Source organism: Lepidochelys kempii, chromosome 1 (assembly GCF_965140265.1).
Source record: "Lepidochelys kempii isolate rLepKem1 chromosome 1, rLepKem1.hap2, whole genome shotgun sequence".
Taxonomy (NCBI): Eukaryota; Metazoa; Chordata; order Testudines; family Cheloniidae; genus Lepidochelys; species Lepidochelys kempii.
This window is the reverse complement of record NC_133256.1, coordinates 49,514,872-49,529,282: the sequence shown is the minus strand read 5'-3', so window position 1 is coordinate 49,529,282 and position 14,411 is coordinate 49,514,872. Positions and strand designations below refer to the sequence as shown.

The 14,411-nt window shown below is 40.9% G+C and overlaps 1 protein-coding gene across 6 annotated transcripts in view; it reads right to left on the bottom strand.

The window, feature by feature from the left end:
- Window positions 1–14,411, bottom strand: part of NBEA (neurobeachin) — an 848,387-nt gene that overhangs the window by 541,378 nt on the left and 292,598 nt on the right. For all 6 annotated transcript variants that reach the window (XM_073341812.1, XM_073341823.1, XM_073341834.1 and 3 more), the window contains exons 14-17: window positions 8,415–8,494; window positions 7,397–7,459; window positions 7,191–7,288; window positions 3,523–3,615 (exon numbers count right to left, since the gene is read on the bottom strand). In XM_073341812.1, coding sequence (XP_073197913.1) covers window positions 3,523–3,615; window positions 7,191–7,288; window positions 7,397–7,459; window positions 8,415–8,494 — 334 coding nt within the window. The remainder of the gene's footprint in view (window positions 1–3,522; window positions 3,616–7,190; window positions 7,289–7,396; window positions 7,460–8,414; window positions 8,495–14,411) is intronic.

Sequence of the window (14,411 nt, the reverse complement as noted above, 5' to 3'; positions counted from 1 at the left end):
TCCCTGTCCCCCACAATCTCACCCATCCAAATCCCCCACATAGATCTGCTCACCACCTCCTCCTCCTCCTCTTTCCTCTCAATGGTACTGTTTCATAGTGTACCATATAAACAGAAAATGGGGTTGAGAGTGGGGGGAGGGGGTGGGATAAAGGCTTTTGGTTGGTGGAGGAAGAGATCAAGGCTGTGTGTGGGGAAAGTCAAATACGTCTGTACTGAGGCTGTACAAGATCTCCCCACGGCACTATTGCCTTGATGGGCCAGAAAGCTGGAGTGGCTCCCCTCCACCCTAGGCTTCAGCAAAGCCATAATTCTCTCTAGCTCAGGGCTCATATTACACACAAGTCGCTTTGCCCTTGGGTCTCAAAAAATCCCTAATAAATCCTATTTCTCCAAACTCTTTAGTCCCCCCAAGTCTCTTCCCTGCCCAGACTTCCTCCCTAGCTCACTAGAGGTGCATGCAGATTGTGGCTGGTGAATCAAGCTTGCGGTGTCAGAAAAAATGACTTGATTGACAGAACTCAGCAGTTCTTCTGGCTAATCATTGCACTACTCACAACAATTATTCTTTACCAGAGAATAACTGTTTACTTTTAAAACTTCAGAAGTGGTCCAAGTCCAAGATATCAGAAAAAAAATCAGATAGACACGCACAGGTATGCATGTGTGTGGTTTGGTGTTTATAAGGATTGTGGGTTTTTAGCTGTTCAAATGCCCAAAATGTGATATGAACAGGACAAATTTCAAAATGGTAGCATTTTACAATATTTCAGCTGTAAAGATTCACTAAAAAATTAACAGAAAATTCTTTTATGAAGAGTTATGGCATCAAATTTGGAAAGCAAATTCAGTAACTAAAGTGCAAAACAGAAGGGATTTTATTTCTTCTCTAACGATGCGCTGATTTGTATTTAACTATGGAGTCCCTACTGATGCAGCCATAATTGGCTGGATTCTCCAAAGAGCCTCAGGGGTTTAGGCAACCAACATTTTCAGTGGAAGAACTCCTTTAGGCACTTTTGAAAATCCCACCCTTCATTTCATATAGCAGGGGTTCTCAAACTGAGGGTCGGGACCCCTTAGGGGGTCATGATGCTATTACATGGGGGGTCACAAGCTGTCAGCCTCCACCCCAAACACCGCTTTGCCTTCAGCATTTATAAGGGTGTTAAATATATAAAAAACTTTTTAATTTATAAGGGGGGTTGCACTCAGAGGCTTGCTATGCGAAAGCGGTCACCAGTACAAAAGTTTGAGAATCACTGTCCTATAGTGTTCCTGGGAAGCAACAGAGCTTGCCATTGATTTATTAGCAGAAGGACAATTTTGTAGTCAATTCACTAGCCTGGTCACAATATGGTTATTGGACAAATCACAACTGCTTCAGGCCTCTTTACCCATTTTTAAATTGGAAATAACTCCTGTGTAACACAAGTGTTTTGAGGTTTTAGCCAGTAATATTTTTAAAACACTTTGAGATCCTCAGGTGGAATGCAAATTAGAAATACAAAATACGATTATCAACAGCAATTTGGACTTATAAATCCCTTGAGAAAAATTCCATTTAGGCATCTTTTCCACAACTAACCATGTCTCAGTTAAGTGGGTGTACTTTATTGATCATTCAATCCTAGAGCCCTCAGGAAAAAACAGTGTCTACAAATATCCTGTCCTAGATTGATTCCTACTTTTCTAACCACTTCCTCATTTCTGATGAAGGCATGAAGCCTCTTCATCATGGAGTTGATCATTATTTTTCTTCTTCATCTACATTCTCTTTCTGGAATATCATATTGTTAGTTTCAGCCTTGGATGTCTCTCCAAATGACATGTCCATCAACTCAAAGTCCCTATCTATCTACTTTTCTTATTCATGTCAGCTCCTCATCAGATCATAACTTCCTACTATCGAACACTATGAAAGACTCAGCTTTTGTGTAAAACATACTACCTGTTATGTGTCTTATTCCACAGCAGATTTCCTTAAATTAGACTTTTACTTTTCCCAGGGACAGAAATCTTAGAAACACTCTTTATTCAAAATGTTTTTTCTTCTCATAACTCAATTGTTTAACTAGGCCAATCACCATCTCTAAAGTGTCAGAATTAATCATCAAGTTGAGCTAAAATTCTTATCCCTGCATCCCACATTTATTAATAAAATTCCCTCTTATATTCTTCCTAAATCACTACCCTGAAATTTCAGGTAATACTGAAAAGTGAAGCCAGATAACATTCTCACTCCAAGAAAAAAAAAAAGAGTATATATTCTTGTCATAAACATTGGCCTTTTTAATTTAAATAAAAATTATCCTAAAAAAGCATACCTTATTTTTTTTTCTTTTTAGGTTATCCAGATCAAAATCTAAAGCATTTTGTGAGTCATGTATGAAGCACAATAAGCTAGGTAAAAATTACCTATTGTATATACAGATTTTACTTTCCAAATGATTAAGTGCTTGGCTCTGCTGTGTCATACAGTTTTCCTTGATGCTACTCTACCATACCTACTATAATCGTGCCATCAATATGGTTGTAGCTACTTGAATGAAATTAGGGAGGCAGGGTAGCCTAGATCACTGAGCAGAGGGTTTGCTACCAGATACTCCTGAGTTCTCATGCTGGCTCTGTCACTGATGCATATGTGTAACTCCATGCATGTCATTTAACCTCTAGCGCAGTATCATCATCTGTAAACAGGGATTAATAATTTATTTAACCTTGCAGGATGTTGAGGATTAATTATTCAGTGTATGAACATTATTTTGAAAATGTAAATTACCACATAATAGCACATTAGAAATAATTTGGGGCTTGTCAAAATAGCATTTGGGAAACTAAACAAAATCTGTCTATATGGCACCGACTCATTCTAAATTTCACTTATTTCACTTTCTACATCTTACTTCTGTATTTAATTTTTATCACCATTTACATACTTCATTTGCTGTTCCTTCTGTATTTGTATAGCACAGTGATAGCTAATATTTTTATGAGAATGTTTTATTATTCTTCAATTTTATTTATTTCCATCATCATTTAAAAATGTTTTGATGTAGTTCCTCCCAGATGTTTACTCCTAATGCAACTGAAAATGCAAATGACTGACCAACAATCTTTAATGATCCATAAAGCATTGAATTTCATATATATTGCACTTTCAGAGATGTACGGCCATATGAGAACAATACATTTAGTTTATAAACAGCATTACTGGGTTTTTTTGTTTTGTTTTCTAAAGCAATTTTGGTTTAAGACTTATTATCACAATCAATTACATTTTACCAGACAATGTTTTCTACCTTTTGAAATGACTATTTAGTAAGAAATTAATCTGAAAATTAGATATTTTTCCTCACTGTGTATCTATAAAAACAACAGAATCTGCAAATTAGTCATCATAGACACTGCATTTAATGCATTCTAAGCACTTTCTAGGGTCATGTTTTGTATTTTAAAGTGAATATTACAAATAAGAAAAATTATAATCATTTTATACCACTACTTCAGACAGTACACTTACTTGTGACCCAGGTGTTTGAGAAAATATCCCAGTACCTTCAGAGCCTGCACCCAGATACTTTCACTTTTGGAAGCCAGTAATTTATAAATGACTCTAAAATGAAAAAAAAAAACATCAGTCAGCATATTCTCTCAGTTTACCACCACAACACCAGCCATTTCCACGGAATCATTCATAGTACTGTGAAACTAAACAATAAAATAGTAAGAAAAGCTAAGAAAGGAACATACAAAGGCAGTATTATGGTGGGATCACAAGCTATGCTCGTGGATTGTGGTCATGGTCCCTTTAAGGTAGGTCCCAAAATGGAGGGGAAATAGTTTCAGTTTCAACCAAATGAAATTAAACAGTCAAAAGGCTTCTTCCTTTGACTATTGGTCCAAATGGAGAAAAACGAACAAGACCCCCTTCAACCTAATCCAAGGTTCCACAGACTCAGGGTTGCTTCCTTCAGCCAAAGTCCCATTTGGAACAAAAAAAAAAAAACAGTTTTGAGCAGTTCGACAGTTTTGCTGTGTTCAAGATGGGTGGTTAATTCCACAATTAGGCCTTTAAGTTAGCCAAAGCCAGGTTCAGGAGTTTTATGAGACAGCAGGAAACTACAGAGCACTCCTCTTCCCCTCCTACCAACACTTGACACTCACTCTCCCACCCTGGAAGCCTTTTTTATTTATTTTTTTAATGGTTTCTGCCATGGGCAGTGGGTATAATTAGTCTTTCCTGGTGCTGTCGCCAACCCGCCACTGGACACCTGAGCCACAGTGGCCCTGCCCCTTCCCCGAGACAACCACAGCCTCCACCCTGACTTTAAACATTTGTTCCTTATTTCTAATATGAATTTGTCTGGCTTCAGCTTCCATTGGTTCTTGTTATGCCTTTGTCTGCTAGATTAAAGAGCTCATTAAGTAGCTGGTATTTTCTCCCTTTGAAACTACTTGTACACTAAGTCACTTCTCAGTCCCCTTTAGGAGAAACCATACAGATTGAAAAGGAGGACTTGTGGCACCTTAGAGACTAACCCATTTATTTGAGCATGAGCTTTCGGGAGCCACAGCTCACTTCATCGGATGCATACCGTGGTATGCATATCGTGCATATCGGTATGCATCCGATGAAGTGAGCTGTAGCTCACGAAAGCGTATGCTCAAATAAATTGGTTAGTCTCTAAGGTGCCACAAGTCCTCCTTTTCTTTTTGCGAATACAGACTAACACGGCTGTTACTCTGAAACCATACAGATTGAGCTGCAAGTCACTCACTTTCAGGCCCTCGAATAATTTTTGTGGCTCTTTACTGCACCCTCTCCAGTATTTCAACAGAATACAGTATTCTAAAATTGATATTACTAATGTCTTATTCAGAGGTAAAGTCACATCCCTATTCCTAACTACCCTGATCCAAGGATTGCATTAGCCTTTTTCACCACAGCATTACACTGGGGAACTCATGGTGAGTCGCTTATCCAGTGTGACTCCTAAATCCTTTTCAGTCACTGCTTTCCAGAATACATTCTGTAGGCACAGTGTGCATTATCCCCCTAGATATATGACCTAGCATTTGTCTGTATTAAAACACATTTTTTTGAATGGGCCCAGGTTACCAAATGATCCAGATTGCTCTGTACGACTGCTCTCATTATTATTTACCCCCCTGCCAAGCTTTGTGTCATCTAGAAATCTCACCACCAATGACTTTATATCTACTTCCATATCATTGAAGAAAATGCTGAATAGTGTCAGGCCTAGTAGTGCTCCCTGCAGAACCACCCGAGAAACACCAATGATGATTCCTCAATTAATTATTTTTTTGAAATCTGTCATTTAGCTGTTCTTAATCAATGTTACATAATTAAAAAAAAAAAAAGCAGAATGCTGTATAGTACCAAGTCAAATGCCTTATGAAAGTCTACATGTATTCAATCTATGCCAGGGGTGCCAGAAGCAGCCCCCCACTTTTAAAAGTTGGAGGGCCATGCCAGCCCACCTTTTAAACATGGGCGCAGTTTGCGGGACGGGGGCTGCACTGCCCCCCAAACTGCAAGCCTCAGGCAGGCATGAGTGGCGATGACAGGGGCTGCGCTTCTCAGCAGGACAGCTCCACAGCTGCAAAGTGCAGCCCCTGACGGTGGTGGCAGCCTCTTCCCGGTGAGGGGGGCCTTAGCCCCCCCTCACCACAAGGCCTGGCCCCTATCCATGGCCCTGCCCATGCTCCTTCTCTTCTCCCTGAGTTCCCACCCCCTAGCCAGGCCAGAAGCCAGAGATGGGCCATATTAAGAGCTGCCCAGGGAATCCGGGTCCCAGGGGGGAACCCCAGACCCTCCACCTGCCCTGAGGAGGGACTGGGGTGCCTGAGAGCAGCCTCCAGCCCATGTCCCCACCCCCAGACTGTGCCACCCAAGTAGGGTTGCCAATCCTCCAGGATCAACTTGGAGTCTCCAGGAATTAAAGATGAATGTTTAATTAAAGATTATCATGTGATGAAACCTCCAGGAATATTTCCAACCAAAATTGGCAACCTTACGCCTAGGGCAGGTAGAGGGCTCAGGTCTCCCCACAGTGGCCTGTGGCTCCCTGGGCGGCTCTTACCACTGCCTTGCTCTGGCTTCAGCTAGGGGGTGGGGCCTCCAGGGGAAGAGGAGCAGGTTACCTAAACCATGTTATGTTCACCAGTTACTCCCCTTACTCTTTTCCCATCTCTCCTTTCCATAAATCACCATTTCTCTTTGGTATTTAAGATGACTTAACTCCTCCAGCTCAGCAATTGGCCCTTCACCATATAAGGGGCCTCCTCTTAGAAAAGTGTTGGAATAGAGCCAGAAAAAAATACTGAACAAATCACAGATGAACAAAAGTATGACAGAAAACTAAATTCTGCTAGCAATAGCTAGATGGATCCCACCTCTTGATTTTGATTGGCATTGCTAATTAAACAGTTTTGAATATAAAGACTTCCAGGAAGATTTTAATATTTTTAAGACATTGTTTGACTAAACTATTATAAAAAAACAGATGATGTGCAGGTTAGTAGCTGGTTTTTCTACACAGTATCTCAGTCATATTGAAATTATTTTTCAGAATATCACAAGACAAAGAATCCACATTAAAACACATTTATTGTGTTAAAATATTGACCTTTTTTGTTACTATATTAGATATAGGAAAATGTCAAGATAGCACTGTTTCTCTTATTGTACTCAATTATAAATTACTGACAAACATACATATGTACTGTAGAGACAACATTTTTCAGCTTGTGGAGAGAATATGAATATAAGTTTAACTCAGAAAAATGTTTATAAAAATGGCTAAAAATAGTCTCCTGTAACAGTTAAAAGAAAAGGGAACCTTCATACCCATATCTGAATTTTTCAGTGTACCTTGAGAATGGCACATTATATTCCAGATTGAATTGCAAATAAAAAAAATAATTTATCCCCAAGCATGTCTAGTTTTATAAACAGGAGCCCAGCTGAAATATTTCCATTTAAATCTCCCCATGACATGTTATAAAAGCTTTCATATTTCGAAAGAATAAAATGCTAGATTTAGTATATTCCATAAATGTATTTGTACTCCAAAAGCAAGCAATTGCACTTTTTATGTATGTGGGAAAGGAAGCAGGTTGGAGGGAGATTAGTTTCAGAAGTATGCTGCCATTTCTCCTTCTTACCGTATCCCGTTTCTTTGATCAAATGCAGGTATCATAGATGCTGGATGTTCTGACATTAGAGCCACTAGCAACTGCAGCACATCATGAATATTTTCATCCTGTGTGACAAGCATCAAAATCTTTTTACAAAATATTCTTAATTGAATGCTTTCCATAAAGTTGGTACAATTGATTACAGTAAAAGATAAGTAATTATAGAAACCTACCTCATGCATTGTTAATAAGTAATTTAATATACTCTGCAGCTCATCTTCCTTGACTCCTCTATCCTAAAAAAGAATGGATATTTCTTCAGAGAGAGCTTACATTCTTCACACTCTGACTAAGAAACCTATTGCCTACAAAGTCTCTCTAACATAGGATACCATTAAAAACTAACAATGCCTAGAATTATCTTATGAATGAAGTACCAGCTAAAGTCAGAGGGCTAGATTCTCTCCTCTCCTCTCCCCCATCTACCACTTGGACAGTGCAAAAGAGACAGATTTGTCCCTGTCCCCACTACACGGGATTTGTAGTGTTGGGGGAAATCTACAGCAGACAAAGCTAGCATTGCCAGCTACAGCCCATTCCAACAGTTCCCGAAAAAAGGAGCATATCTGGAGAAAGAAAGAATGAGAGAAGGGGTGTGGGCAGAACACACTGAACCCTGCACCCTGGTTATTCTCAAATGACGGATGATCCACTGCTTACAATGTGTCATCTGGGACACACAAGAGCACTCAAAGACTACTCTAAGTTGTACCAGGGCCAGATAGAGAATCAAGAAGCTGTAGGTAACTTCCTGACTGACCCCTCCCCTTTTTGTACCAATTAGATCTCTACCACAGTTTGGCAGAGTAGAGAAACTGGCCCAAATGCTTTAAAGAACTCTATAGCAGCAGGTTAGGAGTCTATACCTTTTTGGTCTAAAAATAAATGTGTTAAAATAGATATAAAAGCAGTGTAGTATGACTGACATGAAATATCTTAAACATTCATTGCATTCAGGGTAGGTCCGAGGTTTTTTTTTTTGGGGGGGGGGGGGGGGAGAAGGGGATTGTTTGTTTGTTTTTAGAAGTATTATTGGCACAGACCAATGTTAACATTAATCAGGTTTAGTCAAAAAAATTGCCAGGAATTATGTATCAAGTGCTTCATTAGAAACTATCAAATATCTACCTTGGGCCTTTGAGTTTGTTACATTTATTAAATTGCTAACATTCTCAAATAAGATTATTTTACCTTCAATATAAGCTGTTTCAAAAACAGAAGCATAAATGCTCGGAGTGATATGATTTCTTTCTGTGATGGTCGAGGACCCTCTGGAAGAAATAAAAAACACCACCTTTTAAATGTACTATATGTGCCTGATCTTACTGCCAGTAGCATTTTCAAGGGATTGCATTTCTTGCAGTATATTGAGTACTGTACTAACTACATGAAAGTTAGTATCTGCAAATGATAACATATAAACATTTCAGAATTATATTATATATAACCAAAATTCCTTATGTGATTATGTTTCCTTTTCAATGAAAAACTAATGACAGTTTTTACAGAGACACACAAACATCAAATGTTAGGCAATGAAAATCTATTATGGGTTAACAATAACTAAGCCATCAAAGTTATACCAGTTGGATGGAACACTATACAGAAGGATTTTTTAAAAAAAAATCTAACCTGATTATGGCATTACTTGCATGAAAGACTAATCCTACATAATCAAAGAGAAATTGCAGCTCAATAAAATAATAGATCCATGCCACCTAAAAATACATTGTCTACAATAGTTTATAACCAGTATTTCTCCATTCGAACAACAGACTATAAAAAAGAAATCTGAAAAACTCAATGGAGGTTAACAATAAGATGCAATAAACATCACTGTCTATTCATTTGTCCTTTCTTCTTTTTGATTCCCCATTCTTCTCCTATACTAATTTATTGTATGTTAAATTGGAAAACTCCCTTGCATCTTTCCCATCTTTTTGGTGATGCCTAGCACACAATTTGTGTGGTATAAATAAAATAGCCTAGTTTACTTTTTCAGGAACAATTTAACTTGCACAAAACAACATTCTTTATTTCAGTGGCTATATTTCTGTCCCATTTCATGGATAAAACATTATTAAGAACCACGGTGAAGCACATTTTCTAGTCTCTGAGGTCTTTGAAATATAGTCTCGGCCTTACACAGGATATTTGAAGATATGGACATTGTTATTAGATCCAACCCAAAAGAAGCAGCCTTTTAAAAAGAGAAAAATATTTTTATACACGTGAATGTTTTATGCTATCATGCAACTGACCTCTTCCCACATAAAATGCCGAGATGAATTTGGATTTCAAGGTAGTAGCCTGAAACTACATCAACAGACGCATGAATTATTACAGTGATACTGTGCTTCGAGCCAAAAGGTCCTACAATGCTATATGCTATGTACTTGCATCATTATGGACAGAAAGCATACCCCTAATTACTTCAGATATATGCATCTCCTCATGCCTCTTCATGTCAACCCACATGAGTTCCACTGGCGGAGTAGTGCTAGTCTACTTCTCCACACTGTGGAAGCAGTATTCTCTCCAAAGTCTACACTAAGGCACTGAACCTCCCCTTGAGAGATTATAATGAAAGAACCTCAAAACAAAACTTAAATCATGGGAGACAGCCAAGGGTGTGATACTGAGGAGAAGAAAAAGACAGGAAGAATTTCTAGGAGAAACAGATTTTAAGGAGTGATTTGCAGGAAGGTGTCCCAAACTAACAGGTACTGGGAACCTACTCATAGAAAGATTAGCTTCATATTTATGTTCCAATACCTGTTAACATACCTAGAGATGTGGGTGAGCCATTCAATGTTTTAGCAGATGATGATCAAAACTCTGTTTGCGGTCAGGTTATAGGCCAAACACTGAAAAAAACATTCCCTCCTTCCATAGTTTACTGCTACTTATTATTGGTATTCTGGTTGCCGAGAGGCTAAGGCTCTGTGGTAGGCATGATACAAACAGAACAGAAACTGTTCCTATCCAAAACAGATCGGGTCAAAGTCAGGCTAGGCAACTGCAAAAGAGTGGTTCTGTTTGGTTCTAGGAAATGGGCGGGTGCAAGCCTGCCTGCAGCTAACAGCTCCTTCTGCAGCCTAAGGGGAGGAGCTACTGAGGCTGGGACTCAAATAAATATGGGGGACAACAAAAGAGAAAACAAGGACAGGTGTGAAGGTCAAAGGGTCAAAAGTACAGAACCTGAACGGGACACCGAGCAGAGAACCCCGGACTGCGCCCACTGCTCCTCAAAGATGTCAAGGAAGCCAGCAGACACGGTCCAGAGGAACATTGTCCAGATACGTGAATGGAGAGAGAAACGGAAATAGGCCCCACAGTCACAGACCATCCCCTCAGCCAACATGCTCTCCGAGGTGTTATAGACTACCACTTTGGCCATCGTTAGCAGGAGGTTGACGAAGAGGTCTCACAATTTCATGGGGCCATGGATGGGGTGTGCATAAATTAGAAGCTGGGGGGGAGAAGTGCAGCCAGAACCGCAAAAGCAGGTCCCAGAGGAGCCGGAAAAGGGGGGGCAACCAGGCGCGCTCAAGGTAGGCGTGTGCCAGGGTCTCGCTCATGCAGCAAAAGGAACAGGCATCGCGTATAGAGATGAACCGCGCCAGGTACATGCCATGTACATCCTCGGCAGGCCGTGGGACCAGGCTGGAATACAGACTAGCCCACTAGGGTTCCTTACCCACAACAGATGGCAATAGGTTCCTCCACTTAGTATTGGGGTGGGACACAAGGGTGAGGATATGGAGAGTATGGAGCATGAGTGCATACGTATGTGCCCTCAGCATGGTTCGAAAGTGAACCAGCTGCAAATCTCACAGCTGGCTCCAGGTATACAGGGGGACAATGGCTGGGAGGAAGGGCTCACAAGACAGGGGTGCAAGAGAGTGGTGGAAGGCAGATATGTTAGCCTTAGAATGATAAAGGACCATTTTCCTATAAGCTGGGAAGGGGTTACCTCAGGTCAAATAGGGACATCAGAACCTAATAAAGCGCTGCCTGAAACCTTTAAAAACCCTTCCTCTGGTGAGAGAAGGGGAGGAGAGACAAGCTGCTGCAGGACTAGTGGCAGCACAGATATAGGCTTCTCTAGGGTGAGAGGCAGTTCTCCCTACAGAGGAAACAACCAAAACTGAGTGCCCTGTTTAGGGAAAGGACTGACACCTCAGCTAACAACAGGTCGACAACACCGCACCCCCATGCCCAGCGAGGGGGCAGGGAAAGTGTCCCCCTTTGTTTTGTGTTTGAAAATTGGTTTCTTTTTGTTTGCTGGAGGAGCACTCCTTGTGCCTGCCTGGAGGCCTACCTTGAAAATACTGATAAGAGAATAACAGAGGAGGAAGACACCCACTGTCCAGAGTGGGGCTGATTTACCATAGCCCCCAGCACTGCCAGAGGGGGAAATGCTAAGTCTGGCAAGAGGCAGGAGGTGCCTTGCCACAAGATGATCACAATCTAAATTTAAAACAAGACAACTCAACAGGTGGATAAAACAAACAGATGGGAGGAGCACAAGGGAACAGTAAGATAGTTATGAACAGCAGAATAAGCAATGATCACAGCAGTTACAGCACACCAGCTGCCTAATACTAGACTGGGTACAACAATACTGGAAAGTAGGGAAGCTAAGTAAATTGGATTCTGCTGCTGTAAATTTGCCTCTTTTATGAGTCTCATTTGGCTTTGATGCTAGTAGGGGGACTAATGCAAACACAGCCTTATTTTCTGGAATGTAGTACTGCCATCCCCAGAGTTCAAAAATAATAAGTCAGACCTCAAAGATTATGAGGTAACAAAAACAAAACACCACCATAATCTCAATTTTTGAGCCAAAAGTTAAACCATGGTTTATTTTCTGACCTTTTTAAAATCATCCTCCCTGTTTCCAATGTGTGAGACACAATTACAGTGTTGTCATCTTTCACAAGTTTATCAAGAGTAATCCAATTCTGATTCCTGCTGCAGGACCTCTCAATAGAAGACCCACACAAAACAAGGGTTCTACTGTACTAGAGTCTGTAGAACACATAGCAAGAGGCAGTCCCTGCCTGAAAGAAGATAAATTCATCCCATGCTTTGCACTAGATTGTGTCACGTGGGAGCTGGCACTAGGACCAAGCAACTCAAATCATTTAGTGGCTATGAAACTTCCATTAGATGGGAGTAACTTTTAATCTCTGCTGAGCTGAACCTGATTCAAACTAGTGATCTACAGGTGAAAAGCTCTATATCTCATTAGCAATGTCCTGAGGCATCCAGTGCCCAGTAAATGCTAATGTAACACTTTAGAGAATGAGGCTTACTTTCTGGTAAGATAAGCTTATTAAATCACATGCTGACCTTTTTGGAGCTTACACAGGCAGGTTCTTCCACTCTCTGGAGATAGAGCAATGTAAGGGAGAGATTTTGCCTGAGTCTCAAACACACTCTATAATAAGTTGCCACCTCCTGCTCTTAAAGGGACAGCTCCCATTACCCCAAATATAAACACTAAAAATACAACAAGAAAAATATTAGCACAACACCCAAATTCACTTCTAAATACTTTTTGCAATATGAAATCATTCCAACAATTACTTCAGGCTCCTCACATTAACTTGTATACATATATGTGTGTGTATATTTTTTCATCCCCACATGGGTCACCAGCAGGGTTTGATAAACAGCCTTCAGAACCACTGCACAGACCTCTTCTCCTTCAGCAATATAGGAGTACTTGATAGTAAGATGGACAACATGTGTGTGGATGAGTACATAGAGAGAGAGAACACATACTTTGTTAGTATACTGCGTAAGTATTTGTGAGACAGCAGAATGCTCAGCATCAGGATTCTGAGCTTCTATTCCTGGATCTGGGATCACAATGTGATCTATTGGCTATGAGCAGCATAGCCAAATATAACAACCCCTCTGTTTGGGTCTTCTGCTGGGATTGACCATGGGACCTCTGGATTTAAAAAGCATGAGCCTCAGGCTAATAAACTATACTTTTTAGCATTGAAGCAATACCAGAATCATTAATCCTTAACATGTGGCCTCTCCACCAGAGGTGACAGAACCAGAGCGGGTTAGTGCAGGTCTCAGAAACACCTAATTTATTTTTTTTTGGTAAGATTACGTGACAAAGTGGATCAGACATGGGTTCATCAGATTGGAGACATGGGTTCTATTACCAGAAATGCCAGAACAGATTTTATGCAAGTTGCTCATCTGTAAAATGGGTGAATGATAGTAATCCCCCTCCCTGCATCTCTTATTCCCCAAGGTAACAGTATGAAGTTTTGGGTTCAGAATAAGGATTGTGAAGGGCCCATTAACAGCAAAAGAGGTGGACGAGAGTTCACGGTTTATAGGTTTGTACATTCCCTCAGATTACAGGGCACCAGTAGAGAAAAGTCTCTCTCTGATTTTGCTACTTGTAAGTCATGGGAAGACTGGAGCTTTGCATCTGATGGCTTGAAGCAGGAGCCAAAATCATGTTACTTATTACAAATTTGTGAGAGTTAGTAACACTGAGAATAACACAGAGGTGGCCTGTCCTCTGAAATGAGACTTTTTTCTTAACTTTTTTCTTGTTTCTCTCACTTCTTTCTGTGGTGGACAGACCTCAATTGTTACAAGTTATTTTTAATATTAGGTAGATATGAACTTGTTTACACATTTACTGAATATTAATACATAGCTGCCAGGATGCTTGAATATAAAAATACATACACCCCTACCCTGATAGAACGCTACCCAATATAGCATGGATTCGGATATAACACATTAAAGCAGCGCTCTGGGTGGCAGGGCTGTATGCTCCGGCGAATCAGCACATCAGCGTGTCTGGCTCTGACATGCTGCTCTGAGCAGCATCTTAAGGGTGCTGGGCCAGGGCCCAGGGGTTGGATAAAGGGCAGAGGATCTCGGGGAGGGGGAGAACGGGACAGTCAGGGGACAGGAAGCAGGGCGGGGCTGGATGGTTTGGAGGTTCTGGGGGTAGGGCAGTCAGGGGATGGGGAACGGGAGCGTTGGGTAGGGCGTGGGAGTCCCAGGGGATGGGGGTGTGGATAGGGGTCGGGGCAGTCAGGGGACAGGGAGGTTGGGTAGGGGCTGAGGTCCTGGGGGTGATTAGGGATGGGGCGGTCTCTGGAGGGGGCGGCCAGGGGACAAGGAGCAGGGGTGGGT